This window comes from Melanaphis sacchari, unplaced genomic scaffold, assembly GCF_002803265.2.
Source record: "Melanaphis sacchari strain LSU unplaced genomic scaffold, SCAv2.0 Contig9_pilon_pilon, whole genome shotgun sequence".
Lineage (NCBI taxonomy): Eukaryota > Metazoa > Arthropoda > Insecta > Hemiptera > Aphididae > Melanaphis > Melanaphis sacchari.
Genome location: NW_020271711.1, coordinates 36,223 through 54,394, shown reverse-complemented (window position 1 = coordinate 54,394; position 18,172 = coordinate 36,223). Strand labels below are relative to the sequence as shown.

The window sequence follows — 18,172 nt, the reverse complement described above, 5'->3', positions numbered from 1 at the left end:
ATTGATTTATTTGACGAAGTCATCTATTCATAAATTGGTGGTGAACAAATAAAGTGTTTGGTATTGTTTATTATTGATATTCATAATGGTGAATGATAGTGGAAGCTCTATTACTACTTATAAACAACACTCTGAATTAAATGCATTCCTATGATTTTTTTTTTTTACTTATTTTGTAAAAAGAAATATCTAGTGTGGTCAAAATTTATTTTACATACCAATACTGTACATTTCGACGTAAAAAACATACTTAATCTTATTTAGACAAAAATATCTATTGTTCTTATCCTAAATAAACTTCTTTAGCATAATAAGCACTTAAATATGTACATCAACTTTCTTTTTTTCTTTCTCTGTCAAAAAAATTTTCAATTTAAAAAAAATAAAATATTAATAATTTTACTTAAATAAAAGGATGATTTAAAAAGAAAGCCGGATTTGAAAGTACAGTTATTTTTGTTGTTTCTTGAAGGAACAATGTTTTTACTATTTTTTTTTTTTTTTTTTTTTTGTCACTAAGGTTTTTTTGCAACATTCCACATTCCAAGGGAAATAAATAATCATTTTTATGGGACAGAAGTTTTCTAGACTAATATTTATTATTATAAAAAATAATCAAACATTAAAACATTATCTTTCTGTTTCCTTATAATACCTAATTTGAGAGCTACCAAAATATGGAGGAATAGCAAGATGAAAAAGTTTTAATACCTTGATCCATTATATGTCATAATCACCTACAACATGTTTGAATATTAATTATGCAACCAAATCGCTGGAGATTGAGTTTTTGATTTTAGCAGACTGACCGATTGATATTTCATTTTAATAACACCGTACAGATACCAACTCTATCATTTTTCTGTTTGATCTGTACCTTAATAATTCGACTGTCAGTCGTCAGAATGCACTAAAGCGCAAGACGTTCGACTGATTTGGAGAGTGTTGAATTAATCGCAAAAACGATAAAAACCACATATTACCTACTATATATTATACTCGTGTAATTTTTTTAAGTAACACGGCAATGTATTACCGAAAAAGCTCACGTTTCATGGCATGAAGTCGCCTCTTTTCGCGATTAGAACTACTACTATTGTAAGTTTAATGTATGTCATGCATTATTCATGGACAAATAGGACGTCGTATATAAAGAACAAATCCATGGTTGCCGATCCCTATAACTACCTATTCGAATCGAATAAAGAGAGAATATCGTGCGTGTTGTCGGTAAAGAAGAAAAGAATTTCCGAAAGTACGAGCGGGTGTGAGTTTGTATTTCGTTTATGAATGACCCGTTGTTTATAAATATAATATTGTATGTAGGTATTATTATAATGGTATTGTATAACTGGTTCACCAACCGCCCAAACGAGTATTAAATTACCTATCGTTTACGTTAAAATTATTACACTCTCGTGTGTCTAATAGTGTAGAAGCGCATTATTACAATACGGTAATATAGATACATGGCATATTATTTGGTTTAAATTATAGTGCGAATACGTATTATTATAATTCGTTTATAACACGTATAAACAAAAAAATTGTTAACGGCCATGATAAAATAAATTCATACTCGTATTATTGCTACACAAGTAATAATGTTGTTAAATAATATGTTATTTGTGTATGTGTGTGTGTGTGTGTGTGTGTGTGTATGTGTAACCGCATTTTAAGTGTCACAGTCAATAGAGCCCTACGTATATCAGGACGATGGCGGTGAATTGTTTGTAGGTATATGCCATATTTGCATACTCGACATTTCCATTATAGGCATTTAATTAAATTGAGGTGCTATAAGTGACGTTTTATCGAAATTGAGTTCTTGTGACAAACATTACTATTAATTTAAACATTCAAATCGGTACGGTTTCCAAAACTCGACAATGAACAAATACAATTATTTCTACGCCAATAAGAAATCACGTACCTTCGATTAAATTATGTTTTTACTCTTCCTTAAAATATAAAAAACAGCATTTTTTTTCTTTTTACCTCTCTCGGGAGTTTTGTATGCGTCTAGTCTACCTACGCAATATTGTACACGAGACAGGATTTTAAAATAAGTATGTTTTAATATTGTTATGATTTTTGTAATATAATTTTGATTTAATATGGTTGCACACTTTTTTTTTACCGATCAATCAGTCAACTGTTTTTTAGAATATTTTCCGCGCAAATGATGTTGTAGTAACATGATTTCATTAATTAAATTTGGCGTCGTGTTGATATAATTGGAATCAAAAGTAATAACAAAAATTTTCAGGTCAGTGAATAATAAAATAAATATAAATAGATTTCCATTTTATTTTTGCTAGTTTTATATTATAAAAAAAAAAATAATAATAATAATAATTTTTTTATTATCTATTTATAATAACAAATATTATTTCTACTGAAAAATAAATTAAAATGAATACCTACATCTACATGACTATTAATAACAACTAATAAAAACACTATTGTTATTTCTTTTCACTTTTCACTTTAACATGTAATTGTTTACATTTTATTTTATAATTTGTTATAATCATAAATGATTTTTAAATTATAACAATACTATATTTGCATAAAAATATAATATTGGCTATAGTGTATAGTGAAATAATTGCTAAGTTGGGTATTAAACGAAAAATATTTTTTCTGTAACAATTTTTGTTATTTTATTGTGGTTTAAAAAATATTAATTTTAGGGACTTGAAACATTTTTCCATTAGCCATTAGGTACATATATTATTTTTTTTATACACAATGGCATATTCAAAATATTTAGATTCATTTTATCTATCATAAGACTTTATTAAATGGCCATTTCGATCAAACAATCATATTGAAATATATCGAAAGTTCGAGCTAAAGTGGATACCGATTTAGGTTAAAGTACAAATTATTCACACTGGAATACGTTTAATATGCATAATATGCATGATTTAGTTATGCTAACTTTATGTGGATATGACCTTATTTGTATTATTATTCAAAATTCTGGTTGATTTTGGATAAGGTACCAGATGCGATGAATGCTCTTAAATGTCTTTTGATGGTTACTATGTATTCACGTAATATTCTGTTGTAAAAGCCGCAAAACCTTTACAACCACCCCATTGTTGTGCGTACTCAGGACATATTTATTTAATTGTCCTCAACTTTACTACAGTAGTTTATTTATAATAATATAATAATTAATAAAAGTTTTTGTCGGTCGAATTACTGTAAATGAACATGCTTGAATATTTTTCACTCGACCTTTTACACGTACGTAATATTATTAGTACATAATACGTAAATTAATATAAGATTTAATGATGATTAATAGCACTATTATTTCTGGGTAATTAGATATTACAATATATTATAGCAGCTTAAGTTTACACGAGGTTTAGATATGCAAAACGGTAATCCGTAAAGGATTTTAAAACTGCCACAGGATGGCCGATAAAATCGTTACGGGAATTCAAAACACGAGGTATGCCTACTTTCACATTAAATATTATAAGTTGTCATTCTTACCACAGCCCGCCCGGCCTACAACTATCAAAAACCGCTTCATAAAGTAACCAAAAATTCCAAAAATAAAAAAATGAAAACTACTGGCATTTTTTTTTTTTTAATATAATTTAATGATTTAATTTTTAGCAATATTAACACTTCTCTATCTTAACTTGACTAATAGTAATATAAAAATAAAACACCAAAATTAGATATTTATAAATAAATACTATTGCGATGCAGTGTAATGAAGAACATTTAAAAACCACTAAAGTAAATATTATGAAAACAATATTTCTTGATACAATAATTTGAATTTATTTATTTGTATAAAATACTGTACAATGTTTATTTACATAAATTACAAATTAATAACATTTCCTGAAAATGCTAAAAGATACTCAAAAAGTAGCAAAATATGAGATACAAGTTTTACCTTTAAAATATCTGTTACATTAAATGAATTTTGTACTTAAAATTATTTCTCCTAGAACAATATTTTCTAAATTTTCTATCTGTCGGACCCCTTAATAAATATAAAAATAAAAAATAATGACAAATAATAAATATAGTATATTAATGTATATTTACGTTCGCGGCCCCCTTTTGATACATCGAACCACAATTTGGGAAACGCTGTCCTAGAATATCTAAAAAGTGATACATTGCAATGAATTTCGGCCTATACTATTACCATAATCTCAATAAGAGTAAACAATATATTTCTATTTGATTATTTATTTTTTCTAGGAAAGTAAATATATTATTTTATTTCCTGGCTAATAAATATTATAACTAATGTAAAATACAGATCATTATTATTGTTTGGAGACATATACATATTTACAAGTTCTATATGAAATGAGCGGGTAATAAAAGGTCGTCAGTTAATAATTACGTTACAAAATTCGTCAGTAGAATTGTTATCGTACATGCAAATTGTTCTCAAATTCAGAATTTGATTTAATAAAAGATATTGTCAATTCCACTCAAGTTTTACTGTTTGTAGGAAAACATGTTAAGAACACATCTTGTACAGTTGTATCTAAAAATAATTTTAAAGTTGATTTTATTACAAATGTAAGATTTACTTACTACTTTCATTAAAAAAAGGTACCTAAATTTTTAAAATCAAATTATGTTTATTTAATACAATACTTAAGTTATTAATATTGTTTGATTTAATTACATCATACATATTAAACATACTTATTATTATATTTTGTATTTTTTTTATTCATTCAGTGGATAAGTTGTATCTCAAAAAGTAAAGTTTATAAATCATAATTTATTTATACAAGTTATACTTTATTTATCTATTTTTTTGTATAAATTACACTACTAAAAATAATAATACATCTACAGTCATAAATGCATATATTATTTTTAAATTCTGTATTTTAAAGTTGTCTAGGCTTAGATATCAAAACTTAGTTGCTTTATTATACAAAAAATTAATAATTTTTTTTTTTTAAGTTTAAAAATTACGTAAAATAAATAATTATTTTATAACTGTAGTATTTTGCGGACATATTTTTTAAAAACTTCTTTTTAATTCAATATTAAGTGCGTATTTTTTTTCATTAAAAATCCCATTACCTATCTTATTACTTTTGAAAACAATTAATTTTGTTAATGTCATGAATACATTATATAAGTTTTTTTATTAAGTTATTTATCTTGATTAGTAAAATCAATAAAACACTTACATTTATTTAATTAACTATGCTGTAGCCTGTAAGTAACAATGGCATAAAATCCCTAAACCAATAGATATATCTATATATCTTACGTCCAAGACCTTGGGACGAAAATAACTTTTAAAATTTAATTCACCTACCTTTAATTATTTTTTTTTTCATTTGGACGCAATTAGTTTGTATCTAAATTTATACGTGAGCACGTGTAGCGCTTTTAAGTGTAATTCACAGCACCCTTATTTCTCAAACGGTATAGGCTTAATAGAACTGTAGTTGATAGATTAATATCGTTTAGCTACACGGTCTTAAATAAAAGGAAACTTGTTGGATATAATAGGAGATAAAATATCATTACATTTTAATTTCATTTGCAATAAAGTAAGCTGCCTTTATGCTTTTGTATTTTAAACGCATAAATATTTTAATAATAGTATAGTAACAAAAAAACCAACAAATGCACTTTTCGATATCCACGAAACGCTACTGTATATCATTTGTATGACGTGTATGTGTGAATATCGTATAGTAAATTTATTTTTAATTTAATTTAACGAATAACCGTTTTACTTAACAAAAAAAAAAAAGTAATATGTATTTTTACATTATACATCGTTGAGGTTGGCCGTCGGCGCATAGTAATAATATCGTTGGGCTTGGGCGCACATCGTTGATAATTTTATGCTCCAACGCTTCGCAGTTACTGAAACGATTTACACGTTTTGTTGACGGGCGACCACGCAATTAATATTACTTGTTGAATTCAAAATCTTTTCAACTTTTAGATCTACATTTTTCATAAGAGGATGCCACGCCATCGCCTGTTGTTTCCATGTTTTCGATGAGTAGAACCAATTTTGTGGATTAAGCTTTAATATCCTTTAATATCTTAGTGAAATGATCTATTATTAAACATTAACTCGTCAGTTTCTTAAAATATTTAAATTTTTAAACGAATTATGATTATTTTTAAATATTAATATTTTACATACCGCAAAAACCGACAAGAGAACACAGATGATATTTTTAGTTTTAAATTTGATAATAAATCAATTCACACTACTGTTTAAATAAATAAACATATATAATTCATTGTATTGAACGAAAATTAGCCGTGTTGTACGTGTGTAAGACGAAGACAACAAATGCGGGTGTGGTGTCTTTTTAGAAGTAAATCTTTGAAGCCGATTTAAAAAAAAATATATACAAATAGACAAAATTAATATCTTTTCCTCTTTTAAACGTATTTATGTCAAGTACTCGTATTTACTAATCGAAAAGTCAAAAAATATGCATTTAACTCGAAAAATGAATAAATTTATTAGAAAAAAAATTAAATGTTATTATTACTATTTAATTATATACAGTTAAAAAGTAATAAAAAATTCAAGAATTCCAATATTTTTAAAAATATAACCAAGTAAATCATTATTTTCAACAAAATGCGAATATTTCATATGTTATGAGAAAATATTACTCAAATAAAACTAAAAACACTAAATTAGCAAAATAGTAATAAAAACCGTAAATATGCAAAAAAAAAAAAAATAGCAAAATTTAATTTCGTGTATGACATTAAAGAAGTGTGAAATATTTCTGTATCTTACTATGGATGTTCTAGGACAAACTAAGAAAAATATGCATTTATTACAATTTCTGAGCCCTGATTATAACTCATAATATTATATAAGTGTAATAAAAAAAATGTATTCTTAGGGTAAATATATCAAAAGTTTTGTTTGTTTTATTTTTTGCTAAGTGATTAATTCAGTATTATTATTGCATGCTAGTTATTTTAATTTATTCAATTCCTATATTTTTTTTCTTATAAATTAAGTAAATGTATAATTCATAAAAAAAAAAACAATAAACTTTAATTTTAAATATATGATACATAAAGACGAAAAAATAAACTATGATAACATTACAACAGTTAAAAATGGAATGTATACTTTTATATACTTAATATTGTATTTTTTAAGAGTTCAGCATTCAGAGCTCTTATCTCTAGACTTAATTACAGTTCATCGCTATGTACCTAAATGAATAGAAAATGTTCATTTAATCATCAGGTATAGTGTTATGTTATGAAAGTGGATTATGTACCAGTAGTCGACAGTTTAAAATATTTCAGGTAGCCTGTATACAAAAATCAAATATGCGACTTCAGATTAAGAAGAGGGGACGTGTAGCGTAATTAAGTTATAGAAATTATAAGTTTAAAGTTAAAGAAACTATGATATTTTAACCAAGACAATAATTGTTTTCTCTCGATATGTAGATATAAGTTTTTTCCTTCTATCATGACCCCTAATTCACCGCTATTTTGGGATGTAAACATTATCTTAATAATTATTCTATCTATAACAATATAATTACACCTTTTGCACGCACACAAGCATTATGTTGAAAAAGTATAACCTCTCAAGTTCATCTGGGCTCTCATACCAACCAACTGTTCGTATTTAAGAAAAAAAAAATTATGGTTTGAAAACTAAATTATAGTGAAAAAAACATCATGATCCCACTCTTTGTCTTAATTCGTGTTTTGTAATATTTATTTTTAGTAAAATATAGTTTTCAGACCACTGTTTTTTTCTAATCGTAACGGTTACCGAATGCGGCCAGGATGAACTGGACAGGTTATAACTGTACGTCACTTTTTATGGGTATGGTTGTTGAATAATTTTACACTCTGTATAAGCCTACTCTTAAGTTATGTCACCACGTGTTTTGTGTAAAATAAGAGGCCCCCACTTTTCCCGTCCACGGGTCATTGACCGACATCATTATGTTTGTTATTATAGTGGTTTACACGTGCGCCAATGCTTACACGTGCCATTATTAATACACGCGCACTTTAACTACAGCTAAATATCTGATTGGTTAAAATAGCATAGTTTTTTGTACCTATACAAAGTTGAAAGTATAATTCCTAGTATTTCAATATGAAAAATGATTAACTTAATACATTTAGACTGAATGATTAGATTATGTTGAATCGAAAACAAATTAATCAATCAATAACATTAGAGAAGAATGTTTCGGATATGCTAATAATATAAATAGCTGATGCGTACTGCGTATATTATATTACAATATACGTAATGTCATAAATAAATAGCTATATGAGAAAAAAATTTGAATTCGTTTGAAACGAATTGGAACAATAATCACTATGGTCCTCGTCATACCCCATATGTTTAAATTATGTGGTTGGAGGCTATTTGCTTTAATATTTTCAGCATAAATAATATAACCTAACCCAAGCACGTGCGTACATTCGCAATCACAAAACACTGACAATAACTTCATTCATATTTCATATACCTACTCACTCCGTTACTCGTATGGCGACAGATAGATCCAAAACTATGCCGATTGAATTTAGTCACTTAGATAACATAATATAAGTTAATAATATAACGATACAGTCACAGTTTTAAAATAAATTACCTTATGTATTATTTAATAATACATAAAACATTAAATGTTGTTTTTTCTCTGCTTTTATTAACCAGAATAAATTTAAAAACCGGCTGGGAAACAGGGACATGCCTTTAAATTCGAATGTAAGTCTAATTTGAATACTTATTCTAAATATTTTTTATACAGTTTAAAAAGAATAGTAAGGACTTAAATTCCCAATATAGCGTTTTATATTATTTATAAATGTTAAGTTTTTGTAGTATGATGGAAATATAAAAATAATCAATCTAAGTATTTACATTAGATTTATGCGAACTATAGTCATTTCAATAGCATTTATTTGCATAAATATTATTTTGCAGACAATTTTTAGTAAATGTTTTAATAGCAAATGATATATACACTGCTCAGAGGTATATTATCAATCGGACAAAACAACAGTTGACTCCTCTCCCCTCATTCAACAATACCTTGAAGCTTTTTTAAAACAGTTTTGTTTTAATGATTAAGTTTTTTATTATAGTTAATTTTCTGAACTGTTTCTGATTACAAAAATATTAAAACATGACCTCTATATATATATACGAATATAGACTAGTTACTATTAAAAAGATTGTTAAAATGTAATAAATTTTTATCATATCTTATTCTTTTAATATGTTAAATATGTCTTAATAGTTTAAAGTACGTCGTAATACACATTAGTTATCTCCATCTGACTAACGTGTAATATGGCAAATTTTATGTTCGAAATTTTTTCTTTTAATATTTATAATCTGACCTAGAATCAAAATTAAAAACAAGAACATTTTTAAGAGCCCCACTTAGATATTTATTTTAAATTTTAATTGTAAAAAATATTATCATCATTTTAAAATACTCATAGCTGGCTTTAAAATTAAAATAAAAGCATACGAGGAGAATAATATTTTAACCGTTAAATCAGGTAATAGGCAAATTCACTGTAATATTAAAAAATAGTATTATGAATTATTCTATTAGTAAAATATGTAAAGCTATGCGTTAGTAAGATGAAGACAACATATTTGGGTATGACGTGCTTTTAAAACATATTTGTAAAAATAAATACTCTTACATTTTACAATTTACAACTTAAAATAGAGTGCAAAGGAATGCACATAGATTCCACAACTTTTTAGGTTAGCAAATTTTAGAGTAAGATTTATAATATGGAAATCGCATGTAAGTTTCACCAGTATTGATGTAAGTTCCACCGATACTAAAAAAAAAAATAAAATCAAAATTTGTATACATAATTATACATAAAAATATGTGAATATATAATATGTATACAATGAATAATAATAAAATTAAATCTACGGTTTATCACCAGATTAAATTGGTTAAATAATCTATAATATTGAACGCCTAGCATGATTATATTTAGCCTTAAATATGACTGTACTCAAGTTTGATCCCAAATTTAAAATATTTACACTACTTGGACTTCGGATTCTTTTTTAGGTATTATGCTAATTGAATTTAGAATATTTATCGGTAATGTAACATTTTGCTAACATTTTCCTTTTCAATTTAACAGATAGTTTTTTTTTCTTTAAGCATATTTTATTTCAAATTAAATTTGGAAAACTTTTGAATGTGCCATCTACATAAAATGTATTGTTGTTACGTAAATGTTTTGAAAATATTGGGTACAAAACTAGGATAGTTCCTAAAAAGTTTTAGATCCAACTTGCTGTGGTTAGTCCACAAATCTATTCTAATCTCGGGATCCAATTCAAATGCACCAAAAATGTGTAGAATTATAATCAAATTTTATTTCAATATAAAAATAAAATAATATCAAATGAGCTTATATATATTATTGTGGTTTAGATAATAATAATTAACAATTAAATGTTCATGTTTTAATAAGTTCACAAATCGTATCTGTATAATTGACATACAATAAAGGTTTAATCTGCAAAATATACAATCACTTATGGAAAAACAAAGTATAAACCTTTAGTTTTAAATCCTATTAGATATGTTTCTACGGACGCCCTTGCACGCGTTTTGTTGAACTATATTAAACGCGTGTCTACACGTGTCCAGATAACTGTACAACAATGTTATCTAGTGTAATATTATATTATCGGACAAAGACCAATCTAAAATCGAATCGACGTCACCAACACTCAATCAATGTGCTATTACGCAATGAAGCAAATAATAATTACAATAATTTATTATATTGGGACGACCTCGACTACGACGATCACGACGCGACGTTCGGTATCCTTTAAATACAGGATGTCTGTACGTGTATATGTATATACAATTATTATTCATGTGTAATACATACTACTCGTGGTTAGTTTAATTTTCTTACCAAATCGACAATAGTTATTATTATTGCTGACAATTTTGGGTCCCATCAGCTCGACGATTTCCCATTACAGCAATAATATAAAGTACGTAACGTTTAATCGGTCTTTATCATTCGTTATAGTTTCCAAGCATCGATGACAATCAAGTCGATTGATATAACGTCCAGAATAATTAAATTCCTCGTATCCCTGTGTTATATGTTTATATATTATATATATATAGTATATTATAGTGTACGATGAGATCTATAAAACTAGTTCGAAAGCAGTACAAAACAAACGTCGGTGCTATATTATATTATAGTATCCTCTCGCGTGTATGAAATTCATATTAAATATAATTAAACAATAATTTTGCTTCAGTTGAGATTTAGTTACCAGGGAAAGAAAATCGCTTTGAAATTGACAAACATGTAAGTTTTTGTCGTCAGCGTTTTGTAATAGACAATACTTATTGTAATAGACAATACTTATTGTAATATGCAATGTATTTTAATAGACAATATACTCGTGCATGGTCGCATACTACATGGTTTTGTTATCGCGATATATATTTTTAAAATTCACATTTTTATGTTATCTTTATGACTTTGTGATATTTCAATAAAAATACATAGTTACTTACTATTGTAGTATATAGTATATTGTGTAGTAGGTTGTGAATTGTGATCCATAACGAACAGTTTTTTTTTCTTTCGGTACTTATCTGAATTCGCTTAACTGTTCCATTGTTGACCATTGATCAGTAAAGAATTATCCCACCACCTATCTACCCACTAATATTTGGTATGCTGGATAAAACGTCGATATATACATTTGTAAATATTAATTTTATTTGAACTGTAGCTTTTTAAAGTATTAATAATTCTTTTCTGCTGGACACAAAAGCATAATTTCCAAACGATTTAACCAGTATCAAAAATTACACTTTTGTATAGGCGTAATAAAAAATTATTTTATTTTTATATTTATTATTATATTCTCAGACGTTCTATAACCAGTATGGATGGTAATTAATAACAGCTTATAACAGTTTTCCAATATACTATTATATAGAATTAACGGATGTTTCGTAATACTTGAATTTCTCCAAATATAACCCTGGGTCATTTGGAATAAAAAAAAAAGTAATAATTATTTTTTTTAAGTTCAACTCGGGTTCTCTGATGTCCATAAAACTCAAATAAAAATATAACAATATTTCAAAGTTACTAGACGTTTATTTTTTCGCTCAACGATTACAACTGAACATATTATTATGCTTTGGAAGTCATCAAGAAATATGAAAACCAAACAATTATATCATATACCTACTCATATTATACACATGTGTGTGTGCCAAAAACTAATAACTAATAAGTAATAACTATTAACTCAGTTGGTGAGAATGCGGTTAATTCACGCATACGATTACGAACAAAGTACATTACATACCTTTATGGCTTTATTACCGGCAATACTCTCTATTGTACAGCGAAATAACATACCGACAAAATTTAATGTTTCTGCGCATTTCTGTGCGAAACCTAACTATAACAAAATATTCGAATCAGTGCTATAGAACACTATTTGCTTTAATGTATTTTACGATTAAAACAAAACACAATTAATAAAAAATACAAGTACAAAATATATTATTTTTTAAATATGCATACATTTATATTTTCAAACATAAAAAAAAAAAAAATAATAATACCATTTAATACGTTTTTAAATTAAATTTTCATCCGATAATTATTTTTTTTATCTGTAGAATGTTGGTTTTATCGCTATTGCAGGTATAAGCACACGTACCAGTTATCTTATTTGTCTATGAATATTAAAATTTAAAATAATAATATTATTATTTCTATCAAAGCTGTTCCATAATAATGATTGAAAGTCTTCTTAAGTACATATCTTTTTTTTTTTTTAAATAAACATTTTAATTAGATACGATTTATGTTATTTGTCAAAATATTTGTACGGTTGAAAATATTTTAACATAAACTTTACCTCCCCCTAAATATAATATGATCAGCCGTAGCGTGATGCATTAATAAAAAGTCTGTGGTTGGAGTTAACATACAAAACTCAGTTTTAATTTAAAATTATACCAATAATCTACATATACCACTATATCCGCAAAATAATTATTTTTTTTATCCGATATTATTCAGTTTTATATATTTATTCTTTTACTTTGAGGGGAAAAATTGAATTATGAAAAAATAAAGATCAGCATGTCGTTGAAATTTTATAAGATTTTAAATAAGGATATACTATTAAATTAAAAAAAAGATATTTAAAAAAAAAACTCACTTCGACTGGGTTAGCATAAATTATAAAATATTTAAAATATGAAAAATTATAGTTTTGGCAGTGAAAAAAAAACATGAGAAAATAAATCAGCTACTTTTAGCATTGAATTTTATCATAGCACACATTTTATTATAAAAATATCGATACTAATAATTTTAACAGTACTAATAAGTTTGTTAAAATTCAACAAGATACGCGATACTGCCAGATGTAAGATTTGAACAATTTAAAAGTAAGTCTCCGTGAGGAGTGTTGAAGAAAAACCAGCTGACAACCATATTTTAATATTTAATTAATTAGTATTCTATCATTATACTACATGCGTTTTAGTTTTTATTCACGATAATGTTGTTTAAAAATAGTGAATATATAATGATATCTACGGTATTGCACACTTAAAATTTAAATCGTTCCAAAGCACAATTTTATTGATAAGGTGGTAACTGCAACTTGAGCATCTATCAGGATTACGGTTAGGACCCTATTGAGTTTCGCTAATTAGTTAGTTGTGTTTCTGTATACAAATATAATTCTAATAAAATATAAAATAATGTATATAAGACCGTAAATAAATAAAATATTTTATTATGTTAACGTTTCTTAAAATACAATACATTTAATTTGTTTTAAGTCATTATTTTCGGTTTTTATTTTATTTCTTGTTCTGGTTCTACAGCCAGACAATTTTGTCAGTTAATCTTATTACAATTCGACCCTCTTTAAGTATAAAACACTTTCTGGAAAATGAAACACGTGACTTGAATATGTCACGTAAAGTTTTATCAACTATATCAATCATGTTATGAGGAGATGATCCCATATGAATAATCTTATTATTGTATATAGCTATTTATTCAGTTACTACTTTTCATATTCGAAGTCTGTGTATTGTTGTCGTGGCAACAATGTAATATATAAAAATTGAATTATATCTAACAGTGGTATATATTAATTTTATATTGTTATTATCAAACTGTATACCAGAGGACTTTAACCCCTGATCGTTTTTCTTGTCGACCGGTGGGTGGGGGGGGAGACACGTGTGGTAATCGCTTCCGTAACTCAGAGGTCACCTCGCTTTGAATCTTAAAATTTAATATCAGTAATTCAAAATATTAAAAAATAAAATATACAAAACTGTTTTTTAAATAATATAGTCTTAAGAATTTAATCATTAATAATTATCAATAATAATAATAGTAATTTATTCATTAATAATTATTTGTTACGGAAATTGTGTTACTTGGAATATGAAATAAAATTTTTTTTTTTTTTTTGTAATATCGATATATTGTTATGATGCTTTACTGTTCAATTTTACATCGACAAATCTTTTTCATGTAATACGACACTTAGACACAGAGACCATTATTATTATTATTATTATTATTATTATTATTATTATTACTGCGTGCGTCATTAACGGCTCTGGGAATTTTTATTTTTACAGGAACGCAGAGGAAGTGAGGCGCGAGGACAACGAGCTTCAGGGGGTGTCGCAACACGTAATCACCGTCGACGGCGAAGCAGTGACGTCCGTCAACGGCAAACTGTTGGCCGGACACACGATCGGCCGGGATGCGGGTGACGACGTGGACCAGGTGTCCGTGTGCTCGTGCACGTGTGTGGGACCGGTGCAGTACGACTACAACCGGGACATACGACCTGCGGAACGGGCGGCCGCGAACGCTGCAGCCGCGGCCGCCGTGGTCTACAACAGCCCGCCGACCGAACAACCCCTGTTGTCCCTGAAGAGGGTGTCCATATAAACAGTAAATGGCGGCGTCGGAAATTGAGGGTGGTTTTAGTGTGTCGGGGCGGCAGCGCTGTAATGTGATCGTACAGAGACGTATTATTACTATTATTATTATTATTATTATTATTATTATTATGATTATACATTCACCCTCCCCCTAAAACTCTACATCGCGAAAAGTAATATGGCCCCAAAGCCTGTTCGTCATCGCAGCACTACACGTTCGATCCGAAATATATAAACGCGTAGAGACGTATTATTTTATTGTACAGGGTCGTTCAAAAGTCTTCCTAGGATTTCGAAAATCAATGTTTACTCTAAACCCGATGGCGGCGCGAGAGTAAAGTAAAAAATAATCAAGCTCCCATAAAGCGCGTCACAAAACACGTTCGAATATGCGAACTATCGGCCCGGCACAAGTCTATACGCGGTAGGTATTCAAAATACAGCTTTGGTATTCAAAATACGGCGTTGTTTTTCATGCTTCCATATCGGTAAGCCAACCGACAGTAGTTCGCCAATCGTTACAAACGTTCGTGAGACACGCGTTTGTCAGCAACTATGGTACGTGGAAAAAAAAAAATTAAACGAAAATAAACTCGACCATCTCATGTTCACGAGAATGGTGTATAGGTGAAGGCTTTTGAATCGCCCGTATATACTCAACAATATACGCATATAGTTTTCTATTAATAACCATACGTCCCGACCGTGTCTTACGGTTGACATCATTCATGATATTCTATGGAAACTCGAACCTTACGCTTTGCCCTTGTTTTACATTAAAATACATTTTTTTTTTTATTGTTTCTGGAGTTTGAGGGAAAACATTAAGGTACATATTATTTTAAGGTACGCGCTGTCGTCCCCATCGAATACATACATACGTACGTTACACAGTTGTCGCAGTTAAGAATATTTTCGTTTATTTTTCGCCAACCCAATCGTACCTATTATTTATTCATAAAGTTTAGGATATGTCAATTATTAATTTTTATTTTTATTTTTACGATTGAATCTTTTTGTTGTTATACACTAGTTTAAAGCAAACGTTTTCATTATCTCTAGAATACCAGAATATATTAATTAATTATAATTGTGGAACTTGTATTTTTCCTATTGAACACTTCTATTGAACGATTATCACTGTTAGTTTAGTAAATTATAAACGTCCTTTTTGAACTAATCGTTATCATAAAGCTTTTGTCCGCATAAATGTATGTCACAGTAACCGGAAAGTGATTGGCGCCACGGTCATTTACCGATAACCGAGCTTGGCACACACACATTTAATATTATTTAAAAACAATTTGTGCTCATACGACGAACGGTTAAAATATCATAATATACCATGTTTCTATTTTTCGATAAAGTCGTAATAGACCTATATCGTTGTTTATTATTTTATAGTGAAAAGTTATTTTTTAGTTTTATTTAATTCTGTTTTTATGACTATATAAACAATGTACAATATACAATGTGTTATAGTTATAATATTATTTGTGTGATCACTACGACGGATAACTTGACGTACGCAAACCCATTTAAATCACGAACATTGTTTTTTTTTTTTTTTATTATTATTATTACAACCGTAGAAACTATAACAGTTTTAAATCTTTGAGTCTAAAACTAAACGTATTCATATTACTTTATTATATTTTTGTTTTAAAATTTTAACCGAATATAGTTATTTCATGAAAATATATTAAACAATAGGAAATGTAAAAGTATAAATGAGTTAAACGAAAACTCATTGTTTATTGTTTATAAATTGTAAATCTTAACAAAATAACATATTATAATTATTATGTGCAGATTTTATATATATATATATTTTTTTTTTGTTTCCGTTGTTAATATAATATAATTATAAATTATTATACAAAAACTGTTTTTACTTTATTTTTTACAATCAAAATATTTTGTATATTATTTGGTCCTCTTCTTCTAATTTTAACCTTTTTTATTATAGTATATCAACTTTATCATGAATCATATATTTTTAAACTCAGTATGATAAAGTTAAAGTAAACACATTAAACTGCAGTTATTGTCTGATGTCCATATTTAGTGGGAGATCTAACACCTGAAAGTTGAAACACTAAGAACAAATGAATAAAAAATCGATATCGTAAAACTATATTTAATATTATTACTAGAACACAGATTTTTATGCGATCACAAATTTTTTTTCTTCACTTTTTAGGATTTTTGTCAGTTATCTTCACGAATCATAATAATTTGAATCTAATGGTGAACTTTTTTTTTTGCAAATTTCTGAATATTTAATGATTCAAAATGTTAATATTGCATATTAAAACGAAAATGTTTCATTAAATATTTAAGTAATTAATTAAAATAAGTTGCTTAATTTGTAAATTTTAAATAAATAAAAAACATTTTCTTACATATTTTCGTGATTTTTACAGAAAACAATAGAGCATATTTCGATACTCTTTTAGTGCTCTAATTAATACCAATGAAAAATAATTGATACCAATATCGTGAAACTATGTATCAGTAACACATAATATCTAATAATCGGTCCGATGACCATTATATAGTTAACTATAATTAATATTAATTAATGCACTAGAAAACTAAACTAGTTAGGAACGATAAATCCGGTTAACTGCATACGTTTATTATATAGGTACCTATTGATATAATACTATTACTATATTCTACTTCCACCTGTTTATAAAACATCATTGTTCGTGGTGATGCAGAATATATAATATATGAATATAAGTAATAATGTTCTTTGTTCAACTATAGTGTATTATTAAATAAGTTTTTTCCTCTAAGACCAGTGTGAAACAGAATATATCAAATTTCAGACATAATAATATTATAATCCTGTTGTATTGCGTTAACTGTGGTCAAATTATTTTGAATGTTGTGACCAAAACTCAAAAGTTAAAGTTGAACACAATTTTGTTTTAGTGATTGACGGTGAGGGGTAGTATTAAAGGTAGGGCTACACCGATTAACAATAAATAGCGTATATTTATGTATATCGTTCATATTATTAAAAGCATTCATGCTGGTAATAACTAAATTTTCAGTAGTACAACTTATATATTATTATAACTGTATATTCTATATACTTTGTATATTTCCTATTTTCTATAATATTGTAT

At 27.2% G+C, this 18,172-nt stretch overlaps 1 protein-coding gene across 3 annotated transcripts in view; it reads left to right on the top strand.

Annotated features, from left to right (window-relative positions):
* Positions 1 to 16,741, top strand: part of LOC112603264 (two pore potassium channel protein sup-9-like) — an 89,688-nt gene extending 72,947 nt beyond the window's left edge. For all 3 annotated transcript variants that reach the window (XM_025351766.1, XM_025351767.1, XM_025351768.1), the window contains one exon: positions 14,721 to 16,741. In XM_025351766.1, the coding sequence (XP_025207551.1) occupies positions 14,721 to 15,039 (319 nt within the window). In that variant the 3' untranslated portion in view covers positions 15,040 to 16,741. The remainder of the gene's footprint in view (positions 1 to 14,720) is intronic.
* The last annotated feature ends 1,431 nt before the right edge of the window (positions 16,742 to 18,172 follow it).